Raw genomic sequence first — 19,567 nt, forward strand, 5'->3', positions numbered from 1 at the left:
GGACTGATGAAACACCATCAGGTTTCAAGTGACATCCTAGTTTTTCTGTAACTACCATATAAGAAGGAAAACTTTGTGTAAGGCAGATTGCTTACACAATTGCCAACACCTTGCTTGACATGCATTTGCATATTATACATATTAGCTGAAACTTCTTGAAGAGAAGCGTCTTCAGGTCTCATGCTGGCATCAGGTAATGACTCAATTCTGTTCATTTTTTATAATTAATTCTAAAAGCTTTTGCATGAAGTTACATTTTCCAGGTGGTAGCCGATTCCACTTTATTACTTATTTATTATTATATTTTAGAGAGTTTGAAGATCCGAAGTCATAGTTCTGTAATTATATTTCAATATTTTTACATTTAAACAAATTTAATGTAAATTCCTGTCAATGGTGGACAGGAACACCACACATAGATTTCCTTACTACAACAGGTAGCGCTGGGAAATACCAGATAACATGGACACAGACAAACAGTTAACAACAGGGCACCTAGCGGCAGCCGGAGTACTACAAACAATAGAAGCACACCAGGCAACAGTACAATAAGTTCCAACGAGGATGGTGGCAATGGCCACAGAAATTAATACAAAGAAAAAAAAAGGTTTTGCAGATAAAGTGAGTACTAGTTTCTCTGTATTTATCTACTACCGCGTTTCTCATTGCCTAATTAGGAATAAAATAATTTATATGACAATATTATGAGTTTTGTTATGGATAGCGCCGCATGTCTAAATAATCAGATGATTGTGAAATGAGCAGATTCTGGGTACATAAAGAAATATATACAGTTGGATTTTGTAATTAACAAGATTGCTGTGTGAAAACTGAATTTAAGACAGGTTTGAAATCTTTCGATGACATGTGTGGCTCTGATTGCATAATTTATTCTTATTCTTTAGATTTGTTCAACTTCTCTTTAATATTTTCAAATGATGATATAGCTATGAATGAGATTTTGACAATATTCGACCTCAATTTCATTCCAAACATGTACAATTGCTGCCATAAGTTCCTCTTTTGACCTGTACGTCTGATTACCTAGTTTTTTGCACATCATAGCCCACATGTTTTCTATAGGATTCATGTCTGGAGAGTTGGGCGGCCACCAAAGTCTTTCAATATCCATATCATGAAACCAGTTATTCACCACCTGAGCACGGCGACAGGTTGCATTATCGTCTTGAAAAATAAAGTAGTCCAAATTCTGTCCAGAAAAATGATCTCCTGCAGTTTGTAGAACTTTCCGATTCAGGATTTCCAGATAGTGATCAGCCTTAACGGTCCCTGTGCAAGTATGCATCCTGCCAATCCCTTTTGCAGAGAAACATGCCCGAATCATAACACTGCCACAAAACTTTTGAGTTTCTAAAATACAAGATTTTGCAAGTTCTTCTTCCTTCCACATCCACAGTTTAACTGAGATGTCATTCCCCAGCAATTTAAATCGTTTTTCATCAGAAAATATCACATGTTCCCAATCTGTGCCATAACGTGTGACAAACTCACATCTAGCTTTTGCATATGCGTCAGTTAGTCTGGGTTTTTTACGTGGGACGTGTTTAGAAACACCCTGTTTCTTTAGTCGGGATACTACAGTAGCATGAGTAAGATTAACTCCCACCTCATTTTCAAGTTTATGTGCAATTTGGCGGAAACTCATTCCTCTGTTCTTCAATGCTATTTCCTTTATCATACGATCCAGTCGAGGTGATGTATTTTTCTTTCTGCCAAAATAACTTCTCAATGATGATTTTCCATGTTCTTGTTGCTTTTGCAGGCAGCGACTAACTGTGGATTGATGCATTTGAAGTTGTTGACCAATTTCTCCCTGAGAATGACCATCCATATTCAAAGCAAGAACCATTCCTTGCTTACGTGGGTTTTTTTTTTTCGAGAAAACATGCTCAAATACACTACACACCACCAGAACACTTCACAAATATGATAACGTATCCAAACTGTCAATAATGAACATGTAGTTTGCAACATAAAACACGTCACAAGTTGCACTACTAACATGCGTTTTACAGATTCCTGACAACTGATTACAAAGCCTTGCAGCAGTAACTGATTGCAACACCCTCTAGCGAACACTCCAAACACTAAATCAACAAAAGAATAACACCACACTACGCAGTGATACCAAACCAATGCTTCAATCAATTGATTTCAAGTTGAGCAGGAAAGATGCATGCATGCGAAACTCAAAATTGTCAACATCCGTAATAAGAATACAGTGATGCTAATTTTTTTTTACAGAGTGTATATCTAACAATATCATGTAACAAATTTCATCCTAATCTGACATGGTGGGGTGGACACTCATGGACAATCTTATGTGTAACCCTGAAGCACTGGTGGCACAATACAGAAATTACATGAATCATAACTCGTAAGTAATAAGGTCCAATCTTGAACCTTAGTGCTCTCATGCTTATTTTCAATCCATGTACTAAAATTTCCTTCACCTACCTTTCTGCAGGCTCTGCCACTTCACTTTCTACTTGGTCAGGATTCTCTACACTATACTTCATGTCTTTATCTTCACTTAAAATTAATTCACCATTGTCACCGTCTTCAGTTGGCATTTTTCCAACAAATTGTCCATGATCACATGGATAAAATCCTTCATTTTTAGGAACATTTTGTCCACCACGAACTTCCAGAGTTTTGCCTTCAAAGTGCATCCAACTATCACCACTCACACATTCCACTTTACAAACTGACATTTCTTTCACGTACTCACTAGATAGTTTGATGTCAAGAGAAGCATCTTGTATGCACTGCTTAGATGGTTTGATGTCAACAGAAGCATCCTGTATGCACTGATTAGATAGTTTGATGTCAACAGAAGCATCCTGTATGCACTGATTCGATGGTTTGATGTCAACAGAAGCATCCTGTATGCACTGATTAGATAGTTTGATGTCAACAGAAGGATCCTGTATGCACTGATTAGATTGTTTGATGTCAACATAAGCATCCTGTATGCACTGATTAGATGGTTTCATGTCAACAGAAGCATCCTCTATGCACTCATTAGATGGTTTGATGTCAACAGAGATATCAACATCAGGAGGTTCCTCGAATGATTCTGTATCAGTCTTGACACATGACTCATCCGGAAGCCACACATGCTCCAGAGATGTTTGTTCACAAACCAAAGGATCAGCACTTTCTGTTTCAGACTCAATGCACACTTCCACAGAAGAGAAACCCGTATCAGACATTGGAGCAGCCAAATTTTCTTGACTATCATGAGACCAGTACCACTTCTGAAATACAATCACAAGGAGGGTGGATTAAAATCACAATTTTTATTTAAAAAAATATTTAATCAGATTTTCTTTAAGTCACAGTTTATAATTTTTTTAAAAAAACACACACAAACACAAACTTCTATGCACTTTATGTCTTTGACTTTCTAAAGAAAAAATGTATGTGAGGTTTGATGTACCCAGTGCATCGTTTCTCAACCTATGGGGCACTGCCCACTGGTGGGTCCCGAGAGGTCATTTGGTGGGTTGCAAAGTAGGACTCGAAAAATTATTATTTTTTTTATATAAAATTATTATGTGTCTTAAAAACCTTTCTGTTTTAACAATTTTAATTCAACCCGTGTTGCACATAGTCACATGCATGTTGACTGCAGGTGTCACTTGATATTTCCAACCACCTTTGTGTGAGTGTGTATGTGGTTGCTGAGAGGTGTCAAGTGTCATCATTTCACATTGCCAGCGAGACTGCTTGGATTACAAAGCTAGCTGCATAAAACAATTGTTTTCAATTTCAGCATGTGTATTTAGTTAGATTTTAAAGTAGAATAAATTAGTCTTTTAAATTACATATTTACTTTTCTTGAATTAAGTATGTGTAATTTATTTAAGCAAGCGTAAAATAGGGTATCTTAAAGAGTCAATGTTAGCAAAAATATAATTATAAACTGGGTGCACAACTTTACAAGTAATTCTGCAGGAGCCCATGCTTATGGGTCCAACATAAGTGCAGATTCCTTCAGACATTTGGGGGGGGAGGGGGGGCAAAGCTAAGCAAAGTGTAAAGACCTATTCTTTCCGTTTGCAGGGGGGTATTTTTTTAAAATTAAGAATCCAAAGTACAGACCTAAGAATATACACACTCGAGTCAACCTTCAAAACTTAGTAATTACAATTACTAGCTCTGACAACAATAATATACCTATCAAGGTACAGAGTGTTTCAATAAAAAAATTACGAAGTATCCAAAAGAAACCTTGTTCAGTTACCATTATTGAAACACCTCATAGATTGAACTTTATGAGCTGCACAAAAAAAAAATATCTACATTCAAACTACATAATTTTGTAACATAATATCTTATCTGCAACTTTTGATTGAGAATTTGATTATCATAAACTGTTTATATGCTGTACTTCTTCCCACAATCCTTTATGGGAGTTTAATATCTTCGCACATGCTCAGTTGCTTACACATATATATGCATTGGTTACGCATTGTATAAGTGACACTATCCACAGTAATGCAGTATGAAGTAGCTCACACACATTTACAGGCATATGTACGAGTAAAATTTTACTAATCCTGATTAAACAAAGCAGTGGCATTTTGCAAAACAAAATATTTTCAACTTCTACTCTACTTTTACGAAAGGAAACAACATTCAATGAAACATTTCATGGTCCATATAGTATTAATATTATCCAGTTTCTCCTGATGTGTACTTGACACAAAGGAGTGCCACAAAGTTAACATGCTTTTGAGTCATTTTACTTCGTAAATAGTTCTTGAGGCGATGCAATGAACAAAATAACAAGAAAAATATAGCATAAAAGCAAGCACATTAGTCTTCCTGCTTTTCTTAAATAGAAGCAGTGGGTATTTGCTACTAGGCTATAGCCAGTGACATGCACTGAGGAGTAGCTAGTCTAGCAGAGATAGATCAATCAATCTCACATCTCTAATTATTATCAAATCACAATATTTATTGTCTTGTTGAAGCCACAGTCCATATGCAACACTGTTTTTCACGTGCTTCTCGCGATCTGCGGACAAGGCTGCCCTAGCTGACTGTTCCTCTGCCTCACCAGTTCCAGGTATGAACAGCCGACGGTAAGGAAAGGGAAGATTCTTGCCTCCATCTCCCATGCCCCACCCCCCACCTCGCTGCAATGGCTTAAAGGTCGTGGTTTCAAGTGCTCCAGTCTATCTCCTCTAGGAACAGATAGGGGATTGGTTTCCCCTTGATTCCATTGTAATTTCTCTAAAGAACTTGGGAAAAAAATTTCTGCAATACTTATGTTATCTGTATTTACACCACAACTTTCAAACATTGTACAATGTGTATGTATAATAGGGAATGTAGTTTTATTATTTATGAAATGGGAACGTATTATATGCAGACAAAAATATTATGCTTTCTTTCTTTCTTTTTTTTCAAATATGGAATATATAATAGTTAAATAACAAATATTTGCTCACTCTCTTTTTAGTAGTGTTTTACTTAAATGTACTACTTTCTTGGCCTCCAATTAAAACATTTGGTTAAGCTAAACAGTCAATAAATAAACGTTCTTATTGTTGTTGTTGGTTTGGTTTATTTTACTTCGCTTTTCCAACACATTTGCTTATTGCAAAAATGAGAATGAGTGATATATGATGGAATTGATGTAGGGACCTCACAAAGAACAATCCAGGCCGGGAACCTGTGACGAGCACACATTATTGTTCATATGTGTTGTACTCTGCAGTGAATAATGAAATAATGTGGAATGAAAAATTCATTCAAGAACTCAAAAAGCCAAATGAATATTATTGAAGAAACTACAAAAAAAGCTGTTTATCCATTTTTATATATTGACTTTTTGCCACCTTCTACTGTATAGATTTAATCTCTATAAGTAGCAAATGTACTTATGGAAGTCATGAGGGCAATCATAAACAGAGATCTCTCGATTCCTGATTTCACAGTGCCCTGCAGATGGGCTGGGAGGATTTTTTAATTTATTTTTAGTGTAGCTCTTCCATCACTTTACCTAACTTCTGCCATGATGATTAATGTTGATTAAATTAAATGGGTGAAGAGTGGTTACATAGAAAAAGTTATGTACAGGCCAGGGCTTTAGCCTTGATCCTTCAGTAACGAGATCGTGAGGTGGAGAAATTAAGGAAATCAAGCAATGCAATATTTTTGAACAAACATTAATCATACACAAAGATGGTGTTTCAAAAATCCAATTGAAAATTACCACTGAGCGAAAATGCAGTTTGAATTACCGATACTCATGTATCCAAATCGTCATCTTTGTTGTAGGCCGACCTACATGCTGGGGGAGGGGTGCAAGTGGTCCTGGGTCAGCAACCGATGGAGGCACATAGTGGTTCGGATTCCACTTTAAACTGTAGGTCCAGTCCCAATTAGCCTTTCTGTGCAACACCAAATCAACCAACCATGGCAGAATGGTTATCACAGTACTGTGCTACGACACGAGGAGTTCCAGCTTCGAACCTCGACCTGGGTGTTTTGTGTTTGCCACTTCACTTAATTTTATAGTATCATATTCACGATTAACCAAATGGGACAAAAAAATCGACTCTAAGTAACAAAAATCAAATCATTGATTGATTGTTTGATTTGGTTCATTTTCCTTTTCTTTCCTGCCACTTTTGGCTAATCGCGAAGATGTTAAGATAAAATTGATGAAGGGACATACACAAAGAACACCCATGGCCAAGCTGGGATCTCTCTCTGGCTTACTAGTCAAATCAACTAGTTTTTGATTCTTGATAGGATGTGGGAGTTATGTGTACTGTTTTTAGTAGTCATTGCTCATTTTACAATCGATCGTCTCTTGTCTTGTTCTTTTTAGGAATACTGAGCGATAAAAGGGGGGGGGGGGAATGACCCACACCAACCTGCCCTTGGGCACCTCACTGATGATTGCTACCCCAAGTATCAACGTCACCACACGTCACTGGCTGTAACCTAAGGGTCGCTCCTCCAGGAAGGGGCCGCACAAAAATGTGACGCTGAAGAGGCAGAAGTGACAAAGACGATCGATTATTCAAATTCATTACATATGTAATAATTACAAAGTAAATCAACATGTAGAGGGAAGGATTTCTAGCATTTAAATAACTTCTTTTTACAGTAATGCATTTTAACTCAAGTCAATTTTTTTCTCAGATGTGCATATAAATCAACATGTATAGGGAAGGATTTCTAGCATTTAAATAACTTCTTCTTACAGTACTGCATTTTAACTCAAGTCATTTTTTCTCAGATGTGTGTATATTTTGAAGTTTAGAAGTGTTTTTAATACAGAGCATGCAATTAATGGGAGTAATGATGATGATAATGTCGGCAGGGCCCAAAACAAAGAATAGACTAGGGGGCTAAATTATATAAATACCCTCCTGAATAGTTGCCCTAACTGTGCATCATGGGTACTGATCAGAACACGGAATATCTATAGCACATTGTTTACAGACGTTTTCAGAACTAAATGAGGAAAATATCATAAAAAAATAAGAACATATATATCATATATTCATTTTACCCTCCTAGTTTGATAATAGTTCAATTTGGATAATTAATATTCCACCAAATTATTGTCATACTGGTATTTCCACAAAATACTTTAGTTCTCTGAGAGAGAGACAAGATTAGGCCTCTTCAATGCTGTTTGCAGGTGCAAAACCATTACTTATATATCCCCATCACAGGCACGTACTGTATAGAGAAATATATTTCAGGATGGATCTGAGCCAAGTGTTTTACATGTGATAATAATAATTAATAGGTTGATGAAATCTAATAAGTGAATTAAGTTTTATATAAGAGTTTGCAAACGAAGTTACTACTCACATTTTTGGATTTCTTCTTGAAATAGTCAAAAAGTGTTCCAGTTTTTCTTTTTTTCATTCTCTCTGAACTCGGAGCTCAACAACATCCAACCACCACAATTCACTGCTATGTACTGAACGAAGATGATCAATTTGTTTTCTCATTCCTTTCATTTGTCTCTTTTGAAGGCAAACAATCGAAACCAAAACCTTCCAAATTTTGGCACCTCAGAAGTTCATAAGGTGAGGTAAACGAAGCATCAACAGATGCCAACAATGAAAGTTAAAAGTAGCTTACATTCATGTGCAAAACCTAATTTTGGATGGACTGACTCACTCAAGAACACCAGGACTACAGTATTCCCATGCTCCTTTCTCTATTCTTGTACCTAATCATAATATACAATGTGCATTCCTTAATTAACTGTGTATTTGGAAATAGAAATACTGAGAGTAAAACACCACATTCAGAACAGAATTCTGCGTAATTTCAAACAGAGTTCTCAAACAATTTATGCAATTTCCATCACATAAATAATATTTCGTTACAAAATGAAATTGTGTTGAGTTACACATTGGGCCCTTTACAGGGTGTCCCAACAGAGAACTGGGGGGAGGCCCCCCCGGTTTAGGTGCCCCTGGGTCCCACGAAGTGTAATATTCTTCAAGGTGGGTTCTCGATTGGAAACGGTTGAGAACCACTGCCCTATTGGATGCACAAGGCAAATAAAATTGGCTATTTTAACTGCAGAGGCAAGAATATGGACTAGATGTACCCCTTTTGTATGTCAATTGTGACATACCTATGATAAAAGTTCCCTGTGCATATTGCACTGTGCCATTGAGCCACATTTATGGGATGTGAGGGTAGGGCACCAGACTTTCTCGATCTTGGCCAATTTAGACATGATGTGATCAGCAACCATTCTCCAGCCACCTTTACTCCCAGGACCTATTTATTTGAGGCTGGGTGAATCCCAGAGGTACTTTGTACATGGACAAGACTAGAAAATTTCTAACCTCAGAACACCCAACCTAGGAATCAAACCTGGATCTCCCTTGTGGCAGTCAGATGTCCTATCTACTAGACCACGACAGCACCAAACATGCACTATGGTCTCTACAAAAACATGGATGGGCAGAGACATGAATAGACAGACAGAATACTTGAAATAATACAGAAAACAGTCAGCATGCTCCAATGGAGCAATCTAATATAACAGTGGTTAATAATTTTTTCGTTCATTCAAGTCAGAAAATGCAAAACAGTAATTGCCCTTACAGTGCGATTTAGAATAAATATTCCTCAGGGTGCAGTAGGTAAAGAGCTTAAAATGTTGGGGAAAAAATAAGATTGAGGAACTTAAAAATGGGGTTCCACTGTGTGTTATCTGATTTTGTTGTGTAAAATATACAAATTAGTTATGGAAGATCTACTGGGACTGGTTATTAAAATATAAAATGCAGTGTTTTGACTTTTTAAACGAAGGTTTCCATCAGCAATGTTGTAAAAAACTACATTTGTCCTACAAATTAGCCTTTCAATAATCAAACTCATTATGAATGTGCAACTTACTCACAATAGCAATATAAAACGTATTTTTAAAATATTTGAAAAATTATCAAAAAACACCAAAAAATGGTACTTACGTTTTGTGAGTATGTTATTTACACAACAACATTTCGAGAATCTACTGTTCTCTTCTTCAGGTCCAAAACTTCGACTACAAAAAACTTTCCATAGCCACGTCAAGATATTTTAAAAACCAGGAATAAGGATGTGGGTTTGATATAGGTTAGACAGGATTTTAAAATCTATGCCTAGAACTGATGTTGCCTTCATATTCTGTCACAAATTAACAGTCCCTGAAGTTAAAACACCCTTTCCTTCTAAAACACGTATTTCAACATTGAACAATTTAAAATATTTTGACATGGCTATGGGAAGTTTTTCGTAGTCAAAGTTTTGGACCTGAAGAAGAGAACAGTAGATTCTCGAAATGTTGTTGTGTAAATAACATACTCACAAAACCATTTCTTTGTGTTTCTTTTTATATTTTTTAAATACCAGTTATATTAGCCTTTCAACCTCTTCATTGTACAAAGTTCCTGATGAACGCTCACGTTAGAAAACTGAAAAGCTGAATGTGGTGTTTTTATTACCTGCTTTAGGTGTGGCCTTAATTATCATCATTTTATTATGACAAGTGCATTAACACAGACATTTATCAACAATGCAGGGTAAAATATAATGAATTATTTTTTTTTTAAGCATGGCAATATCTTGTTCTAGTTACATATATTCCATTTCTCGTGTATTTTGAAAGAGTTTTACAATGAAGTCCACGCCACACACACAAATGAAAATACAACAGAATAGAGTAGAATGAAATACAATTTTATTCACAAGAACCCTGATCCTTACGTATTCCTTTCACAATGGTTCTTCAAGAAGTGTACATGATTTCATTATTAGTAACAGCAGGTGCAAAAATAAAACTTTCTATACCTTAGAAATACATCTATTACCACACCAAGAGCAAATAAGATTCGATGGTAAGGATGTCGAATCGACCCTTCTGAATAGAAATATGTATTGTACATCACTGGAAAGAGTAGGAATCAAGGATTCCAGAAATGTATGACTTAAGGTGAGGAGGAAACAATTGGAACTGTAAAATGTTCATAAAAATTGCTCCCCTTCCCGATTCCAGGCTCCGTCACTGGGGTAATTGAGCACTACCATGGCCCAGCCTTTTTCTAAAGATATCCTTTAAAGGCATCTTAGAACCTGCACAACAACAAAAAAAAATACGAATGAAAACATGATTTAAAAAAAGTTCAATCCTAGTGAAAATTCGTATACATATCCACGTTGAAAACCAAAGTTCGACCTGGCAATACTGTGTATTTAAAACTAACATGGATTAGGTTAAAGGAAACAATCTATGGTGAGTAATGCAGTAGTAAATTTTTTATTATTTTATTGAAGTGTAACTTCAAATTGAGAAATGAACAGTGGCAAATCGTAGTGTGAAATACGTACTATTACCGAACATCTCTTTCTTTTACATCAAATGGTAAAACACAAGGGTTGATTGTGCAGTCTAGCCAATTTGACTATTTGTTACTATTACAACATATTCAACTAAGAAAATTAAACTTTACCTCAAAGCCCGTCCCTCCTCTCTGCTTCTCTTCTGCAGATGACGGGTATTCATTAAGAAGGTTTTCTGATTCAAAAGACATGTTATGGAAGTCCTCCAAGATACTCTGGCTTATCTATGCACGGATAGCACACGAACTTTGGCAAACTGTCATCCTCTGAAACCTAGAATGAAGAAAACTGAAGTCATAAGTAGGGTAGTGCTGGGACATGGGTATTTAGACACTGGGTAGCTAAATGAAATTTGGGTAAATACTGGGTATTTATTAAAACTTTAGTCATCTACCAAGAGCCACCCTGCCATAGCTCAGTTCGTAGAGCATCTGGCTATCACTCGGAAGACCTAGGCTCATTTCACGGCAGATCTGCACAAGGAAATTTTTCTGCATGGCTCCGAGGATCACCCAGCCTCATATAAATGGGTACCTGGGGCCAATGCTGGAGGGAAACTGATCGCCATCACAACTTCGGCCACAATCAAGAATACCTGGAGCTATATACCTCAACATCACCCCATGTGCCTTTCTTTTTATTTTAGTTATGTACCTCAAAGGTAGATATTTATTACAAATTAAATGTTCCCGTATATATTTTGTATTGAGACAAAAATATAAACATTCCTCTTAGCAATTGTTACAGTTGAACATCTTGATTCCCTACCAAACTTGCAAAAAATTGTTGTAAACTGAATTTTTAAATTATACAAATCTTTGTATATTTCAATTCCTATTATATTTTGGTCATTCCCGTATTATATATTGCATGTCGTCACTTTCCCAGATACATTCACATCTTTTACTCAGTATGGCCACTACAGGACCATGATAAAATTCAAGTATAATTCCTGGTAAAGTAAATTCAATGGTATAAGCAGATGTTTTCTCTATTTCAACCTTACATATTACCACCTCTCAATTCCCCAAACAAATATATTAACATTATAAAGGGTCTGTGATTACAATGTATCCACAAAATACTAATTCAATTAAATGGCATACGTACACACACACACACACACATCTATCTCTACATAATATTTAATTTCACGTGTGGAGAGGTTTACATTTACCATTTCACTAGTTCATGATCGAAATACATATATCTACAAACAAAAGTCACAGATGTTAAGGAATACATTAATCTACAAAAAGAATTGTTAATTGTATAAGAATTTCAAATCCAAATTTGAATTGTTTGAAATTAATTTGTTGTACTTCCAGTGGTATTCTAAAAGTTGGTAGTGTGTGCTGCAGGCCAATATTTTAAATATTGTTAAAATTACACTTTATTAAATTGTAAGTGAGTATGGCGTGCACCCAAGACCGATCGCAGGTTAATATACAATATTATACTCTTGAAAATAAAAAGATGAAGCATTTTCAAGCAATGAGGGAGCGTTTGTGGCCTCAACATGTACGGAGTCAACTGTTTTGTATTCCTAGGTTAAGTGACTCAAGATTGATGGAGGGATATATTGAAGGTGGGGAAGTAGATTTGAACAAAGAGCTAGCTCTGTTCTTAAATAAAATGCTGCTTCAAAAATTGTATCAATTTTTGCCCTTTGCGGTAAACAGTTCCCACTTTCAGCTGCAGTTAGAAGTGTTTCTTGTCAGAATTTTTAACCCTTCGTTGTTCATGTCTGAACTCTAGTTGCGGATATGGGGTTTTAATGTCACCTTATTACCAAACATTTTGTCAACACCCTCCATCTCTAGCTGAGTTTCTGACCTTCCTTTTTTACATAACAATTTATTTTTCAGCATTACTCAGATCTTCAAGCTTGAAAATCTGGTCTGCCGCTCCTTGCCTTTTTTCTTTGTTTATGTGCTTTTGACTTCTATTAAACTGTGGTACTTTTGCAATAACTGAACAGTTGTTACAATAAGATGGATATAAAGGTAAAAGATCAGATAAAACAGCTAATCCTACGAATTTTGAGAAAAATTGACTTGACAGTTGGAATCATGAACACTGAGACCCATCAGTGTAATATGTGTTAGAATGCTGTGAAAAATTATAACGATTTTCAATCACTGGTTATTTTATTTGCAAAAGAAACTTTTTTTTTAGTTCTCCCCCCGATATCGCAGTGGTGACATCATCGATTGTAATCACAAGGTCCCAGTTTCAATACCTGGTGGAGACACATAGTGGTTCTACATCCCTTAAACTGTAGGTCTAGTCCCGATTAGCTTTTCTGTGATTAAAATGATCTCAAAAGAAAAACTTTAAAAAACAACTCATTTCATGATCACATTTTTAACGTGTGGAATATTATGACCCGGCTATAATTTTTTAAAAAGTTGTTTTTTTATTTCTTGGCAATATTCTTCCGAACCAATCTTTGATTCACATATTTCTTTGCTTCCAGCGCGCGAATGTTTTCAACCGTTTGCCGCGGAATGTCCGTCAGGCTTTTCTCCAGATGGTGGAATCTGGTGACGTCAGGGTGAGATTCCACCTGCTCCCTTTAAATCCCTTGACGGAAGGGAGGGGAAGGAAACACTGCTTCTCAGGCACGGTGATTCTGTGGCAAGGGCAACCTCCTTCTGGAGAGAGTCCATTGGTTGCACTCTCCACCCCAGAGCCTTTGCCGTTCCCTCGGCTGGCACCCTCTTCTGCTATTCTTCCCCGATGGCCTTTGTATCGTAGGAGCTGTGTTGTTTACGACAGGGAAATTTCTCAGGAAACAGAATTCTGGGTTCACAAATTACGTACTGAAAAGGAAAGTAGGGAAAATACATCTGAAAATGCGCAAGAAACAGGGAAATCTGAACATTTGCGAACCAATTCTATGTTAATTCTCATTTTACATTTGTGTCTGTCTTCCTGATCTCTGCTATTTCAACAGATATTGTCAAAGAAAAAACTTTAATATTGAAGATGAAGGTAATTAAATAAATTAAAATTTTAACTAGAAATTCAAGAAATTACACAGACCTCTGTGGCGAAGTGGTTACCACAGCTCCCTACGACACCAGAGCTCCAGGGTTCTAATACTGGCCTGGGCATGGGTGTTCCCTTCATCAATTTCATATCATCACTCGTAGTGATTAGCCAAAAGTGGAAGAAAAGCGACGTCAAATAACAATTTAATCAATCGATTAATGAAGTAATTAAACTATTTGTATGCTTACTTCTTTCATATTTGTATTTTAAAATGCGTGATTACTTTCTTTGTAGCCTTGAAAATGAGTGAGAGTACTTCTTTCACAGAAATGAATAATTTTTAAAAGGGAAAGCTATCAGAAATAAATTTTATATATATATATATATATATACGTACACATATATTAGGTAATTTAAGTTGCTTTTTCCCCTCCTTAGATTAATAATGATCATAATCATAAAATATGTTTGAATGTAAAATATATAAACAAAAAACGCAATGATTCCAACTTATAACACATCGCGCATCGCAGGGAATATAAAGCTGAGAAAGGGAATTTTTCAGCATACATAGGGAATTTAATTCTGTGTGAAGCAAGAATGAACCACAATAGAAGATTGTCGCAGGGAACTGAATGCGTGTTTTAGCGATTCGAGAATTTAATATTTGTTTAGCTGTTAGTGGTTTAGTATTCGTGCTAGTGCTGCGTTTAATGAAGTTAAAGGCAATGGATATATAATACAATATTTGCATCTGAAAATATTTGGAATGGGATCTTTTCCGGAGAAATTGGAAATAGTTAATGTAGGTAGGCCAATAGCATCTCTTGTACCACAGGTCTTGAACTTAAACTTCCGTGTATAAAAACAAAAATTAAGAATGCACGAGCAACTGGGTACTTGGGTAACTTGAATTTTACACTTCAATTAATATTGAGGGTATTTATTTCACTACCGCATTCCTTTCATATTCTTTGTTACAGGTTTCTTTCTTATAGATTTATTATATTTTCTTGTTTTATTATTTGAAATTCTAAACGTAGATTAACTGCAAGTGCAATCACAACAATTATCGAACAGTGGTCGCAACAATAAGGTAAAATTTTGAACACAATAAAATAAATCATTCATAAATCCTGTATGGATGTTGAGGTAAATTTGCAGGGAGACTTCAGGAGTGGGTGGATGAATCAAGTGTCTGAGATTACCCACTAGTTAAAACCAGCATACGCCACTGATATTAATTATAAATTATTAAATGTATTAATTATAAATTCATTAAATGAAGTTTATTTTGAAAAAAAGTGAAGTTCTTATTTTGGGCAGGCATATCAGAAGAATTACTGTTCAGTGAATCAATCTGTATCATGGTAGTGTGTGATGATAGATTATATTTAATACTTGAAAGAGTCTGCCTACGCTAACGCTATCCATCTTGATCAACTATATTAAGACAGATGATAGCATAGTCTTATTTTTATTGAGACAACTGCAATAAGTGTTCTACTTACATCTAAATAATAAGGATGTTCTAAGTGTTTGCATTATTAAGTCCACTTTATGCACAGTAAAGCTAATTAGGACTGGATCTACAGATCCAAAGCTCTGTTCTTCCACCAGGTATTGAATCCAGGACCCCTCGATTACAAAGCGACAACACTATTGTCATGAAAGCTGCATTGCAATATTGTTTTCCATACTTGAAAACCTTGTTCTGCATGAATTGTCTTGCCATTGAAAATACAACACCGGTAGTAATGACCAGCATGTTGTGAAGTGACAAATTTATACTAATTTAATATTTCATCTAGTTATGCATGAACTCCAAAATATGGAATCCACTAACAACCAGGTTTGCACACTTTAGTAGCACACCGGCAAAGGTCCAAAATGACTGGTGTCTTTGGGAGTCCCAAATAGGACTTTTTTTACTCCATATTTTATGTATCTTAATGCATTATCTTCATAATTATTTTGTCTAAAACATTACATTTTATGTTCTTTCCCTACAAACATGTTTTATGTGCTAAAGCTAAAGTTATGCATTTAAAACAAAAAAAATCTGTTTACCTACAAATAACTTGTCTTGGCAACTTTTTGTGTATAATTTAAATAATTTTGTGTAAGAAATTTACCAAATACAGTGTCAGCTTTTTTCATATTTTCATGCACAAAATATTGTTTCTAAAAACAAGAATCTCCACATGTACAGAACAAATCAGTGCACATAAACACACTAAAAGCCTTGCAGGTATTTCAAAACAAATCATCCCATTGTAATTGCAATATAATCTTCAAGAGGTGTTGCCAATTGCAGCCAGCCTATTTCACTTATAGTTTCTGCTGTTCGTGACTATTTTTATAATGCCATATTTTACAACTAAAATAATTTTACGTAGCACATTAGCCATTGCTTCTTGTTACCAATTTGGTTTTGCCTTCTGTGTGTGTATGTACTCAATGAAGTAGTGGTAAAAATACTACACGAGTGAGTTGTAATTTAAATTTACAAATAAGTGTCTTTTATAGTAGAGAAGGTCCTCCTGCATGGCCATGCAGTCTGGTATGGTATGGGTTTGAGTCCACCCGGGTTCAATCTCTGGGATTTCAGCCTGTGATAGTCACGCTAAGTGAAAATTTGCAAGTTGTGCACATAGGAAATTACATATAATGCTGAGTATCGTGAAACCAACTTCTCTATTTAAAACCCTCCATTCTATTCACAGCAACACAAACGGTATTAAAGACAAAAAGAGTGCTTCTGCATTTCTATGGAAAAAATAGCCCCATGTGCCATTCAATTCTGGGTAAAATACCTTCATTATAGGCTGCATATGGATAATGGAGCCACAAACTGGTAGCATGGAAGAAAACACTCTTAGGACAATATTAGTCTTTCCAGTTCATTTTGCATTAATGTAAAAACAAAAAAAAAAATATGCCACCTTGTGCCCTTTGACCTCACTGCAGTTAACATAGGGTTACCAGATGACAAAAAAAAAAGAGGACATTTTTAGATTTCACAAATGTATTACACAGGGTGGAACAAAAGCCGCAATACATAGGAAAAATAAATATGATAAACAATGTGTTCATGTAATCTGCTCGACGTGGTTATCATTAATTTGCAATAAGTTTCTCCCAGTCTTGATGAACATGCTTTAGAAAAGAACACGTTTAAAACTAAATAAATATGGAAACTCAAAAACAAAATTTTATTTTCCTACATATTGCAACTTTTGGTCCACCCTGTACTATATACTTCTATACATAAATATCCGAATTTTGAAGTCCTGAAACTCAAATCAAAGGACGTTGCAGTGTCTCACATATTCTTGTCTACTGTTAGAAACTTGCAGCTCACTGCAAGTCATGGTAGATGTCTGAAATTAAAACCTCACATACAAACATCCAACGATATTTGTTTGTCGGAAGAAACATTTCTTGTTTTTTGTGCTTGCAACTGAGTGTGTTGTATTTCCTTACTTTGAAATTGAAAAGAGAAAATATATTAACAATTATTTACAAATACAACATTTTGTTACGAATCCTGAAGTTGAAGTACTTTTCTATACCCCAAAGGGAGAACATTTGACCATTTTATTAAACACTCACCAGCCAAATCAGTATACCCAAATCAAGTTCACATGTGACTTTGTAAGGAATGACCCTAATATTTTCTAAAATTTACCAACTGGTCAATTCCACGAACTTAAGAGGTGTCTAATATTTGGCTGCATTGTGTACTTTTCTCAGTCTTAGGCAGCCTTATGTTTGGTTATAATTCATCGTACACAAACTATTAGCTTCATTGTTTTCAGTTACTTTATGTAGCACTCATTCAATCTTCCAAGTTTAATCACAAATATTCGTACTGACAACAAAATATCAAAAGAACAATGGCAACAACACAAATATAATGTGAATCAGCTCAGCAACAAGATTTATTGCAAATAATAAACATCCAATGTGTTTAGTTAGCATGTTATATGAAGAATATTTCAACCACATCGAGGAGCCTTCAACATAAGTGTTATATATATATTTTACTATATTCCACTATGGAAACCCCCTATGATTAACATCAATGGGATGCCCTGAACAGAAACATTTGAGGCACGGTGGATTGATTTAAATCAGGTGATATTTGAAAAAAAATCACTGATTTAAATCACTATAAATAAATAATCTATAGAATAATGTACATAAGGATTTTGCAGGTAATAAGAATCACTTTCGGTGAAAGTACATTCATCTCGTAATCATTTAAGTGATTACAAAATATATGTACTGGTGGGAGGAAGTTCATACAAAAGGAAATTTAAACTGTGAATACACTTAAATTTCTCTTGGTTTAAAATTCAATAATTTTCATAGGCAAAAATAACATTTAGTGTACAAGAAAAGCTGTATGTAAAATACTAATCATGTTAAACTGTAAATACTGTCATTAAGTTGTAAATAAACATGGCATCTGATGTTTTTCAAAGTACCTTTAAAAAATTGCCAAAATTCAGATACAAAGACTTAAAATATCTCATCTTACAATTATACAGTACATCCAGAATGTTTCGTTTTCACTGGAAGGAAAGTTACTAAAATTATGTATTCAAGTTTCATTAACACCGTCAATGAACATTTCCATATTAGGTTCATAAATACATATCAGAAACACAAAAATGTATACTAAGTAATAAAGACCAGTTTTGGCATGTACTTACTTTGAACTCAAGCCTCACCAAATCATGTGGCTTCCTCAGGAGATAAGACAAGTACAGTACAGATTTAAGACACAGGAAGGTAAGTTAAAGATTAAAAAGAAGAAAGATAACTTATGTTTTTCTTTTCAACCTTTAAGAAGGGGTTGAAAAAACGAATTCAGGTACCAGCTTTTTCGTATAAGAAAGCCATGTATGCAACTAAGATAAAGGTATCAGTTTTGAAATATGATCTTCAAACAATAATTAATTTCTAATTACTACAAGATTGGAATGAAAGTAATTAATTTTTGTGCCCTTCTAAAGAAAGTCGAACTGTAACACCATGAATATATATTACATTGTACTATATGGTCAACTATACAATATCCCTGCAGATTTAATATTCAGCTAGCAACAGTCATAATTGCTAGAGGCATGCACATCTCATTTTTGACGAAAACAGGAAATCTGAAATAACACATCCTAATGTTAATTTTTCATGTTTCTGAAAGGTGCATTTTCCCACCCTCTTTTGTCACGAAATGAACTGCAAAATGCAAAATAGACTCTTAAACACGAAATTTACCATTTATATACCGACACGACACTTTCTGAAGTCTGAGTTATTCAATTCACGGAAAATTGATTAATTCTGCTGTAAATATTTGAGAAGCAAAAATGGACCCCTTTATACAGGAATAAACTAATATTCTGGTAATGATTAAATGTGCTATTAGAAGGGATATGTTTATTTTGTGTAATAGTGCAGTTTTTATATCAAATTTGGGATTATATTCACATTTTTTTAAAACCAAAATGTCATTTTATATGGTGCTTTTTCATGGCTATAACAGCGAAATTTCATTTTATTTACTGCTTTTAAACCCGAAATTGACTGTTTTTGCACTGAAATTTTGCTTCCTTATTTACCAAAAAAATGTGTGTCTAATAATTGCATAAAGGGA

The 19,567-nt window shown here is 35.1% G+C and overlaps 1 protein-coding gene across 1 annotated transcript in view; it reads right to left on the reverse strand.

The window, feature by feature from the left end:
* LOC145999342 (uncharacterized) overlaps positions 1 to 19,567 on the reverse strand; it is a 269,638-nt gene that overhangs the window by 103,413 nt on the left and 146,658 nt on the right. Inside the window, exons 2-3 of the mRNA XM_083136284.1 lie at positions 11,016 to 11,178; positions 2,479 to 3,281 (exon numbers count right to left, since the gene is read on the reverse strand). Coding sequence (XP_082992410.1) covers positions 2,479 to 3,281; positions 11,016 to 11,096 — 884 coding nt within the window. The 5' untranslated portion in view covers positions 11,097 to 11,178. The remainder of the gene's footprint in view (positions 1 to 2,478; positions 3,282 to 11,015; positions 11,179 to 19,567) is intronic.

This window comes from Lepisma saccharinum, chromosome 15, assembly GCF_977018435.1.
Source record: "Lepisma saccharinum chromosome 15, izLepSacc3.1, whole genome shotgun sequence".
Classification (NCBI taxonomy): Eukaryota; Metazoa; Arthropoda; class Insecta; order Zygentoma; family Lepismatidae; genus Lepisma; species Lepisma saccharinum.